Genomic DNA, 12,598 nt, shown 5'->3' on the forward strand with positions numbered 1-12,598 from the left:
TTGCTGCTGCCTGGACACAAGCTTTCTTTAAAGGCTGCCAGCCTTCTGTAGCTGTTTCTTTCATGGGTAAATAAGTAATTTTGTCAGAGAGATCAGACTAGCAATTTAAGTTCGGATAAAGTGCCTAGATTTACACATTCTCTCTTCATTTTCCGTGTTTTAACCTTATGTCCCCTGTGAAAGGCTACATTCCAAGCAGCAGTGTACTCTGGAGACCAACACTCATTTTTTAAATTCTGTGTTGGTATTAATAATTTAAAGTGGTATGGGTTGGAGGCAGGTTATGCAGACCTTCTCTCTGAACTGTAGCAAAGCGTTTGCTATTTATCTGTCTGAAGAAGAACATGAGGAAACCTAAATGTTACCTGTGTTTGAGTAATTAATTTTTATTTTTCTCCAGGAAGGGCATTTGGTTCTTCCCAAGTCTTACAGGAACTCAAGTCAGACTTTAAAGCCTTTCTTGTGGAAAGCCAATCAAAATATGGTGTTAAAGTCTCCTCTTTATTTGTTACTCTGTTTCCTGGCATGCAAATGACTGCTGGGGCATACAGTAAATGTCACTAAGGTATTACTTCAGGACATGGTTGAGTAACTTTGCATAATGAGACCTACTTCTGATTGTCTAATTAGTTATGCATAGCTGTAGCAATGCAAAACTATGCCTCAAATAGAAATCCATTGTCACAGGTTACTTGATTACATGAGGATGGCTCCCGCCTGCATTATGGTTCCTCTCTTTGTAATGGCCAATGCCACGGACTTCTATTGAATATTACAACAACTTTTTGATGCAGTTCCATCAGCTGTACATTTTAGTTAATTTTTCAATATGCCAGTCATCGTATGTGAAAAAGAAATCCTACCATGCATGAACTTTCCCAGTACGAAGAAGAAACGTGTATATTCTCTCTCTTCCCTTCAATGTTTGTACTGAGAAGGCCGCTATAAATTTCAAAAGAAAACTCGAGTCATCCTTTTGTTCTCATCAAGCAGAACTCTTCATATTCAGTTTGCCTTGACACCATCTCATTAATGCCTGACTTTGTTTTATGTCTTGGTAGGTCAAAAACTTCCACAAAAGCAGCCTCAATCACACCTCTGAGGAGTGGGATATGATTGCTAATGTAGAGGGAGTAGGAACTCTTTCTGACTCATACTCTGTCCTTAGGAAAGCTGCATCATAGAGGCAAGATGATTTCATTTGTGGCCTGACATTTATTAGCTTCTGTGAGACCGCATAATCAAAAAAAGTATACAGACAAAGGTACTGTCCTCTCTGAATTCTGTTGTGCTCTTGTCAAGCTCCTAAAGCAGAGAGTCCTGCCATGTTCTCAGGTCATGGGAGAGTTCTTGCCTTTTATCAAGACTTTTTGCCATGGCCAAGAGAAATCAAGAATGTCATTCTACTAAGAGTAAGAAAAACAAAGGAACTTCCGGGCATGCTAATGTAACCGTGCCGAGACTTCAAATATGTAACTGACCAAGTAGAAAATTTTATGAAAAGGTTTAAAATTCTATACAGGCCCATCCTTTCCTTTTTGTCTGTTAGGACTGCGGAGTCAGCAAGGATTGCAAGTAGAGAAGATGTTAAAGGATGAAGTTGGCTGCTCCTTTTGAGAATTAAAAGACTTTTTTTTCTTTTTAATCTAGTTGCCCGTATTCTCCAGGGGTATAAGATCAATTTATCATTTTTCATATCCAGATGGCAAGTAAATAAACAGTTTCACCATTGGGCTTGCTATCCGAAATATTCCTAGAGGAATATAAATGAATGCATCATTTACAGTGGCCAGATGGCAATTCAGAAGGCAATTCCATGTTCTAGTCATTTATGCAATACAGAAGAAGCTGTATAACCTATTCTGGCTTATTTTGGTTCACCATCTGAAGTAAGGGCCACAGATTAGAAGTGTGAATGTGAGGATTTACTCATCATTTTAGACAACTTGAACCAGTCTTCAAGTATGAGGTTTCTAGCAGAAACAACACTGATGCATTAGTAAATATTTGTCTGTGAAACTGGGAAACTTCATCTAATGACAGGAGATCTTTTTAGTGGCAGACAAATTTGCATTGGAACACATTTCAACAATTTAAATAAATGGAAAATGCTCCCTGTTTCTTCATATTTATTTATCTTCATATTGATTACCTGTAAAACTGGTAATATGCTCAAGTATTGCATTTACCTAAAATCGCCATGGTTCCCATTTTTAACAAATTTCTATTGTTAACAATTATTATAGATATTTCATAGGAAATATACCAAAAGATCAGCACATCTATCATACACTCTGTTCACTTGGGAAGTCTCTGGGTCTTGATGCTACAGGTGAATATTTATGCTGCCTATTGTTTCAGTGAAAAAAAGCTTTTATGGATAATTGTTTTTTATAAGCTCTAGGAATATATTCTTTCACAGCTGTCTATAAAGATGATGTGAGATTGCTGAGACATATGAAATAGAAGATTTAATTAAAACCGGCTTATTTCACTTAAGTATTTCAACCTGAATGTAAAAAGATGTATTAAGTTAGCTAAGAGGCTGCTGTTATTGGGCTTTTTCATTTGAGACTTCTTAAGAGAACGATTGCTTCTTTTGACATGAAAATATTCAGCTACTCTGAGAATGGCTAGTAATGCTTTTTCTATGTTTTCTGCAATAAAAATATGTTAGAATTTATTGTAAAAACGGATTAGGGGCTTACAAGGTACTTGGAGCTCAAAGCCACGATAAATAGGAAGAGTGTGAGATTTTTGCAGTTACTGTTTAATGACAAATTTGTCTGAATATCTGGAGAACTACACAAAAATTCAGAAGCAACTTAAATCAAAGGCTATTTACCATGGTTTGCTTGTTTTCTGGAGACTGAGAAGACGATCCTATAGTAAGTACTTGAGAAAATCATCCTTCATTGTATGCATATTTGAAAGGGAAAATTACATAGGCAGCTGTCTAATCACTTCCTACCTTGATTGTGGTAGTCTACATACAAGGAGATAAGATTTGATCTTTTCTTGTAGCCAAGTTAATAAAAGTGTGTATATAATATACAAAGGTTTAAACTGAAAAAGGATGACATTTTTAGAGAAGTTTAAAAGAGCAAAAAATTAAAAATAAATTATATATAATTATTCTATGTATATCTTTCAAAATGTCAGACTCCTTACAAAAGTGCCAAAGGCCACAAGTAGAATTTTTTAAGGTTTTGTTTTAAATGCAGATTTGAAATCAATTTCATAACTTTTAAATTCTATGCTTCTCTTTTTATAAGGTACCTTCTCCCCTTTTCTGACTGTACTCGGTGCCTTCCCACATAATTTCTAATTGTCTAAACCACAAGGCATATTCAAAGATGAGCCATTTGTATAAAGAAAAGTAAATATTTCAGATAATTACTACCTTTTTTCCTCTCCCAGCTACTTTCAAAAGCTGTACTTTCTTTAAAACTGTAGTAAAATTTATTTCTAGCTGAATAGCAGATTTAAGATCCAATGTATTATTTTCTTAAAATGCAGTAGCTAGCATTATTTTTGTCTATGAGAGGTATGGAGTTACAGTAATCAGATAAAATTCTATCCCTGATGAAGTCAATTGAAAAACTAAACTTTATTGACTTCATTAAGGCCTGACTGACATCCATTAAGGAGGAAGGAGCAGGAAAGCTTCTTGTATGATTTAAAATATACAGAAAATACTAATCGGAACAGTTCTAGACAGTTTTAAATGTTTCTGAAATTATCTCCTCCTTCTCTAATGATACATAGAGTATTTAGCTTAGGCAGCTAAATATCGGTGTGGTTCAGTCACACACAATGTTTGCATTGTAAGAGAAGCCACAAAGTGTTTCTATATTTATCTTATTTAACACTCATTATAAAGAGTTAATGCAACTCTAATGTACGGATTTTGATAATCACATTTCATATTTGGTGGGGGACAGTGTGAAAGAAGTTCATGAGTAGTAAAGTACTGAAAGAAATATCAGCGTTTGCCTCATCTCATTTTGTATTCATCAGGAAAATTATATCCAGCTTCCAAAATGAATGGCTGTTCCAGAAAAGTTTTCCAATGCCACCGCAGATTCTGCTGTTGAAATGCCATAGGAGCTGCAATCCCAGCCGAAGGGAACCATTCTCTATGAATCGGTTGTGCTGTAAACGTGAAATGTATCTCTGACCTTAGAGTGCTTGTTTATGCAACACCACCACCGACAAAATGTATAATATTTGTGGAAAGGAGAAGGGGCATTGATACATAACTGATACATTTTTGTGATGGTTGGTAATCTGTCTTATAGCCTGTCAGGATCTGAGTGGTCAATCCAAACTGGTGCTTCTAAAATCTTAATTCCAGTCACTCGCATAGCGCCTGTCCCTATAATGATATAGAGCAAATCCGGTTCTTATATTTTCATAGAAAATCTCTGAAGATAAGTTAATGTCAGAAAACCAATAACTCAAACTCTATGTAATTAAGTATATACAATAGTTAATCTTTTATTTTTATAGTGAACTTATCCTATCCAGCATTGACATTGATGCAACCGGAGATTGGGAGTGTCTAGTCAACAATTCCTACGGAAATAGCACGAAACAAGTAGAAATTGTGGTACTTGAAACGGCTGCGCCCTACTGCCCTGCAGAAAGAGTTATTAACAACAAGGGAGATTTCAGGTATGATTTTCTGGGTTTGGAGTGTGGTTCATATATTAATGTAGATACAGACCATATTCTTGCGTACATGATACTTCAGTGTCAGTTACAGAGATGTCACTTATTTTACTTGTCATTTTTATGTAATATAGTAGGAAGGAGGAGCATTGTGTTATTTTTATGGGAAGTGGCAGCTAGTGCTTCAAGAGCAGTAGTTGTTTGTGAAAGTCGGAGAATCTTTCTTCCTGTTTCTAAGTGTGAGATTATGGAAAAATTCAAAAGGTATAGGCTCTTTACAGCTAAATGAGAGAGGGTTCAAAATTGTTCTTAGTCTTTTCTAAATTATAGCATATGATAACACTGCATTAAAGCATTAGAAGATTAAATCTTCAGTACTTTTCTAATCTGTTTCCGTTCTGCTGGTTTTCTTCAGCTGAGATTAGAGGTAACAAATAACATAAAACTATTAGGAAAATATTTCACTGACGAGAATCAAAATAGCAGGTATAACTACTTAGTAAAACACATAGATTGTCTGAGGTGAGCTTAAGGACACACACAGTTCCACCAATATATCCCATGTTTAGAAAACACATCCATCCTGCTATTTGAATCTTAGAGTCTGCACGATTCTTTTGACTAAATGCAATTTTTGTCTCGTCTTTACTTTTATGTACATATGTTGGTTGTGGTTTTTTTTTTTATTTTAATCCCCCTAAACTGAAAAAAAAGGTTAAGGATTCTGTAGAATTTGGTATTGTTTTCAGTTAGCTCTAAAAGACTTCAATGATATGCATAAAGCTCTTAAAATATAATTACCTGCTTGACAATAACACTGATGTATGATGACTTTCCCATTGAGAAATCAAGAAGGTAATTTGTTACCAAGTGAATTATAATAAGAATTCAGCTTGAATAGTTAATGAAAGGAAAAGTAGATGAGAGAAGAAGCTTCTCTTAAACACCAGAACTTTCTGCAAATACTTCTGACCTGAAAGCCTCTCTTCATTTTTAAGTTACCTTTAAAACTTTTTCAAAGTCCTTTTATTACTATTTCTTGTGTTTGAATAAAAATAAAGGAATGAACTAGAAAGAAGTAGAGAAGCCAGCTCACATAATCTGTTTTCTCTTTACTACAAAGCTATTTTATTACATATTAATGTCAGTTCCAGTGAGTATATCACATTTGCTCAACATATAGTTATATACGTATTTCATCCATATAGATGGATTAAAATCTGTTAGAAATCTTTGGCAATCTCAGCTACAGATTTTTTTTTTTGTCATGACAAAACCTGCTATTGTGTTTTCTCATAGTGGACATGCTTAAATGTATTTTAATGAGATGTTTTAAAATATGTATGCTTCCTATCAAATAACACGTAGTGAATCTTTTAGATGACAACTTTATGAAGTTCATGTTCTTGCCATAAAATGGCATCGTTTTCTTCATAAATAAATATATATAAATTCTATAGACTGCACAGACTAACACCAGGGGCATTTTTGTCATTTTATATAAATCACAAGAACAGGAGTGCCCATTTCACTCCCTATTGATCATCTTTCTAGAAATACATATAAATTTATTTTTAAAATGTATATCAAAAGGATGCTGAGTCCGTAGGTTCTTCTGGCATTTGAGGGAATTAATTTAAAATTACAGAGAATTTATCAGCCTCAAACTCAGCATTAGCTCTCGAAATTGTTCCAAAGGTTTACCCTCAGAGATGGATCTATCACGTCAGGTATTTTTCTTAGAAAGGTTTTGAGGTTTTGGTAAAATAGCAAGTATGTAAGTAGAAAGAGTTGAACCACAAAAGCAAAGCTAGAAGGAACAGTTCTTTTATTGGGCAAAAAAAAGGAAAAAAGCATCAACTGTTAGAGAGGTGTGTTTATTTCAGTTGACCAATCTAGGTGGTATTAGTAATTGCACAACTGCAGTAAGAATTAGGCACTGTGAGTCAGAATGAACTCGCCTTATACGCTAAGAGTTTTTCTCAATGACGGTTATATTTTTGCTCGTATTTTTTTTTCCAGCACTCTTTAAGATCAGTCTGAAATACAAATGGTAACGTTATTATGTCCTACCATTCCAATTCATAAAGGCCAGATTCTGCTACCTGTGCTAATACTAGTGTCTGAATTGTCTCTTTAGTTTTACTTTTGAGGTGTGGCCCAATTGCATTAATGCAAATGTTTCACTAAAAATACTATTTCAGCCCAGAGGCAAAAGGAGAAAACACTATTGTACATACTGCAATTTCTGTGAAGCTCCTTTCGTGTTTCATTTTGCATCAACTGTTTTTACATCACAAAATGAATTATTCCAGTGACAGTTAGCTATGGCATATAAAAATATTATTCTTCTTACCTTTTCTTTGCTTGAAACGAGGAAAACTTACATAGCCCCAAACCTGCCAGTATATGGTGTAACAATGTCCAGATGGATCTGCATTGTATAACTAAGAGGGGCTAATGTGTGTGTTTGAGCAAAGGCTGATTGTCAAGGTGTGGCTTCACTGGCAGACAGAGTATTTTTATGATTGGTTGGGTTCAGTCATTACATCAGTGCAATTAAAGCAAGAACCACGTCGTTTCCAGACATGCTGACTTTTTGATGATATGCCTCTGCTTTTGTTTGATTTCTCCCAATCACCCGATCCTGCTATGTCTGTACTAGCCTGGAAATGACAACGGATTTGGTACCAAAAGGAACAGAACCCAGTTGTGCCATTCTGGAGAATGCAGCAGATACACAGAAAAAGAGGATTGTATAGTAGATCCATGAGCTAAATAGAACAATTCTGGCTGCTCTTGACTTATAGTTCATTTTCAAAGCCTGTTTTGGAATCACAGTACATAAATTGTGTATACCTGAATAGTTAATTTTTGACAGCTAGCTCCTCCCTCCTCCATGAGATACAATCCCTGCTGAAATTTTGCTTATTGGTTTCTGGCACATTCAGGGATTTTTGCTTTTTGGGACGTTGTGGTAGAGAGGCCTTTGTAGTGTTGAGTCAAAAAGATTGTCATGTACATTTTGAGCATTTGCCTTTTACAGCACTTAGTAATAGATTGGGGGGTTTTGGTTTTGTTTTTTTGTTTGTTTTTTTTTTTTTCTTTATGGAATTACTGCTCTGCTTTGTGCAATCTGCAAAGATGAATGAAGGGAAAATGCCATCCATATATTTTTTCTGAACACCAAACACCTTCCTGTAATTAATGCAGAATTAAAGTGTGACCAGCCAGACTCAAATCTGCATAATTTTGACATTTTCCAAGGAAACAAAGTAATTCATTATAGAACATAATATGGTAAAATTTTAAATAGCCTTTTTTCTCATATATTCTGCATATGTTGCTATATTGTAAGTTGCTTTAAATAAGAAGTTTCACGTTGTAATATTTTATTATCATGATTTTCATAGATGGCCCAAAACTTTGGCCGGGATAACTGCTTACCACCCCTGCCTCCGGTATTCATTTAACTCCATTGCTTTTCACAATGGTGCAGAAGAGTCTAAGGCATGGCGTAAATGTAATCGAACTGGTCGATGGGATGAAGAAAACTATTCCGAATGTCCTTATTCACAAGAAGTAACTCAAGTTCTTCATGCTTTTAGTCAGGTAACGTTATGAAATCCAGGGCTTCCTTTCTCTAGTACTGATTGTATTGAACAGCTCACAAGAAAATGTCACCTCAGCCACAAGTTCAAGATAGCTGGACTTTTAACAAAATGTTTTACTTGGAAGATGATGTGTTTGGTAATTGGAGGTGTAGTAGGAAAAAGTGTACAGCATTTATTGCCTTTATTTTAATTATTTTTTCCTCTGGGTGCCTGGAGTCTACATGACCATTACTAAGGTTGGCAGGGTCATCGGTGCTTCACTTCAGTTACTTCTTTGTCCTCATCTCATCCATTTTTGTGAGAAAGATGTTAATTTCACTTGAAGTCCTGTATCAGACTCTCGTCAGCTGAAATGCCTTTCCTCATTGTCATTGTCCATAATATATTTGAAAGAGCTGCAGAAATAAAGCCTACTTTGGAATGCCTTTTCAATGTCTTCCAAAAAAGCAGTACTTAAATGGTTTCTTATTGATAAGTAAAAGGGAGAATGAGATAAAAAAGTAAATGGATAGAAATTAATTATTAAAAGAAGAGCACAGTAGGGAACAGCACAGAGGATGGCACAGACCTGTAACTACCATACTAACTTTTACCAGTTTCGGTTTCCTTGATCATTTCTTCCCATTCAGTAGTGCTAGGTTTATTTCAGATGTGTTCATAATTAAATAAGAATAATTACTATATCAAAAGAGCCAGTGGAATTATGGGGCAATGAAAGAATTCTGTTTGGAAGGAAGGTCTCTAGAATCTAGTCCATTCTCCTGCTTTAAGTGAGGTAAGCGGTGAGGTTAGGCCGGGTTTCTCAGGGCTTTAGCCACTTAGGTCTTTAAAAGCTCTGAGGATGGAGGCTCCTGACTATCCTGATGGCACGGAAGATTTTCTTCATAACCATTCTGAACTTCTCTTCTTTCAACTTACTACCACTGTCCTTTGTTCTCCCCCCATGCACCACTGTATATATGAACCCCCACTGATACTGTTGTTGTCATGACAATCTAAAGATACAGGCCAGTTAGTTACATTCATATGCCCCTGAAATGTACTGATGCGTGTAACTGCATGTGAAATTATAGCAAGCATTATACAAATGGATGTGGTCTCTAGTTTTTACAAAAGAATGGAGCTAGCTGATTTATTACACCTAACAATTCTGATGTATTTTCAGATGCACATCAATTTGACAACCGTGCTTGAATTTTCCCGCCAGCTGACAGCCTACACAAGAGGTGCTTCCCACTTTGTGGATAAAATGGATGTAATATATTTGGCTTATATAATGGAAAAGTTAATTGTCTTCGTGGATGAAGTTGAAGATGTAAGATATCTTCTCTATGCTGAAAAAAAGTATCACTTAGAAGTGAAGTCTTCACATATGGCCCTGTTCTTAATGTATGCAGTCACACGCTGAAGAGTAGCTTCTAAAATTGATTGCTGGTATTCTGATTGCAAATGTTCTGCATATACTGTGATATGTTTCTTTATGTCAAAAAGGACAACTAAGCCATCTCACCTGACTGACAAAGGCATTGCTGCTTAGGAATAAAAATTGGTTTTCAATAAGCCACTTCTTTAATTGTATTTTTCATTTTAATATCCACCATGTCTGCCATACTAGAATGAACTCATCTGGCCACTGGAGTTACACACGCTTCTTTTGTTTTCTCCATTTCATCAGGAGGTTTCCACTGAGTTTTGAAAGCATGTATCGCTTCATGTGAAGAAAAGATAATGTGTCCTTAAGCGCAATTTCCTACAGGAGCTTTTTGCAGAATGTATGGTATTTTTACAAGGAAATCTAATCAGAGAGTTATGTAAACCCTATGGGAAAAACAGGTTTTATGGAGAACAGCAATGTGCATCGTAGATTTACTGTTAATTTTCAGAGTAACTGCGTGCATAAAGATATCATAGCCTGTAATATTTGTACACATGATAGCTATAGTTAAAACATTTGTTTTCTTTTGGTTTGGCAATGTTCAGTCTGTTCTGGCTCTGGGGATTGTAACAGTTAACATTTTAGTGCCAATTTGAGAAAGCCTCCAACTTCAATGTCATCATTATACGCCAGACCTAAAGTGTATTAAGTGCTCTCCAAGAATCATGTTTCAAAGCTACAACTGTATTTCAGCTCAAAATCCTGATAAGATCTTACTGCTTCCTGACAAAACAAAAATTTACTGTCCAAAAGAATCAGTTGGATTTATCCATAAAGCCTCTTTGGTTTTGGTTTTTTTTTTTTTTTTTCCCTAGTAGCTGATGCATTATCTATTAAATGTGAGCACCATCTCTAATCTTTTAATTGATTTCTTCCACTTTTCAAATAGGTTTCAGTTTCTGGTTTTCCGTATCGAAGCATCTCCATCTCCACCACTTATCTCTACATCTCTTACTTCATAATCCCTTATTGTTTTCATAATTTAGAACATTTCTGCTAATTTGTCTCTGTGTCCTATTTTACACTTTTTTCTGTCTCTCAGGTTCACCAAGTAGGTTCCTCATTCATTGATCTCTTTACTAACACTCATTTCTTAACTCTCACTCATAAGGTACAAAAGGTACAAAAATACACATGAAATTAAAATGTCAGTAGTTTTACACATGAAGCTGCACTCATGTAATTATGAATAGGATTGAACTTAATTTCATACAAGGCAACATATGAGCAAAGGTATATTGCTTTGGAATTGACTAGCACTGAAACTATGTTTATATAAAACCATTAGAAATTAATGAAAATATGTACACAGAGGCTTTCTGTGATTTATCAAAATAATTTAAGAAGCATTTTAGCTAAATTAGTACAGTTTCTGTACATCTTCTCTGGGGCGTGCCTCTATCAGTCAGCACAGGATTATTCATTTTTGTACAAGTTAGTGGTACTTTGTCCCATCTAGTGGTTTACCTCTCAAACAAGACAGCTTCAACAGCTGCACTGCAGACATATTTGTTATGTACTAGAACTTTTTGCTAGGAAGATATACACATATTAGCCCAGATTTTTGTATTTTTTAATGCCATGCCTTTACTCTTCATTAATGTATTTAATTATAATATAAATTACTTCCTCTCCTTACTTCTCTCCTTTTGTATATTTATAGACTATTGTTCTGCCCTTAGTTAGTTATTGCTTTAATCTTTTCTTATAAATCACTCCAGACTCTTCATGTGTATTATTATTCTTCATTGTATCAATAATTCTGTTTGTCACATTGTCAAAAGCCATCTAGAAATTATGTTCTCAAAAATAGATTAAATATTTCAGGAACAGTCACATAAAATTTCACATATAGTCTCATTATTTCTAATTCCCTTGCAATGCTTGTGAAATTTATGTATATTTTATTGAAAACGCAGAACTAACTTCATAACCTCAGTCATTCCTTAAGCATTTTCCACCATTACTGAATTTCTTTTTTCCTTCCCTTTGCCTTATTTTTCTGTTTCTGTTATTTGAATTTTTAGCCTCTTGAACTTTTCTTTAGCTATATTTCTCAGTCTTTTTTTCTCTACTGTATACTCTTTTATTGAGGTTTATTTGTGACAACCTTGTATATCTTTGGCATATTTTGCCTTCAAAAATAATGGTAATGTTAATTTTGAAATCTCAAATTAAGTTTTAGAATCTTAAAAAGTAAATATTTTCATTTCAATATGAAATGATCACCAAAAAATATTCAGTGATCTTTACTCTTTCTAAATGTAATATACTAATAAAAATTTGAAACACATAGTTCACACTTACCAAAATCTGCAAAATGTCATTTTGCAAAACAAAGATTTATCACTTTGCGTTAGCCACGAGAGTGAATTAAAATATCCAAGAGAGATGGTGATAAATCCGGGATTCCATTTATTGCCCAATGAGAGACTCGATTTTTGTGGTGTATCTCGAAGATAAGCTTTAAAATTGTGACTAAAAATGGTTTTCCTTGAAGTCATTTGCACTTTTCTTGGTCTTTATTTTTCAGCCCACTTAATTTTCTTAGTAGAATCAAAACTGTCTTTGAATGAGGGTTACTAAGAGAAATAAGGTGCCTGCTTTCAGTTATACTTTTGTGTACTCTTTTCCTATGTTAGTGAGTTTTCCAGACAATACCATTTCTGTTTTTTTCCTCTTCCAGATTGGGGATGCTCTTATTGAAATTGCCAGCAATATAATGTTGGTCGAAGACCATGTGTTGTGGATGGCTCAAAAGGAAGACAAAGCCTGCACCAGGATTGTACGATGCGTGGAACACATTGCAAGTCAAATACTGACCAGCAATATTCAAGTTATATCAAAGGTATTTCATAAAATTACAAAGCTTTTT

At 34.8% G+C, this 12,598-nt stretch overlaps 1 protein-coding gene across 1 annotated transcript in view; it reads left to right on the forward strand.

Moving 5' to 3' along the window:
- LOC309674401 (adhesion G protein-coupled receptor A3-like) overlaps positions 1-12,598 on the forward strand; it is a gene marked incomplete at its 5' end in the record, with an annotated part of 285,537 nt that overhangs the window by 141,775 nt on the left and 131,164 nt on the right. The window contains 4 exons of the mRNA XM_082486426.1: positions 4,513-4,677; positions 8,088-8,286; positions 9,454-9,603; positions 12,410-12,571. Of these exons, the coding sequence (XP_082342552.1) occupies positions 4,513-4,677; positions 8,088-8,286; positions 9,454-9,603; positions 12,410-12,571 (676 nt within the window). The remainder of the gene's footprint in view (positions 1-4,512; positions 4,678-8,087; positions 8,287-9,453; positions 9,604-12,409; positions 12,572-12,598) is intronic.

This window comes from Vanellus vanellus (assembly GCF_965231255.1).
Source record: "Vanellus vanellus genome assembly, chromosome: 7".
In the NCBI taxonomy this organism is placed as follows: domain Eukaryota; kingdom Metazoa; phylum Chordata; class Aves; order Charadriiformes; family Charadriidae; genus Vanellus; species Vanellus vanellus.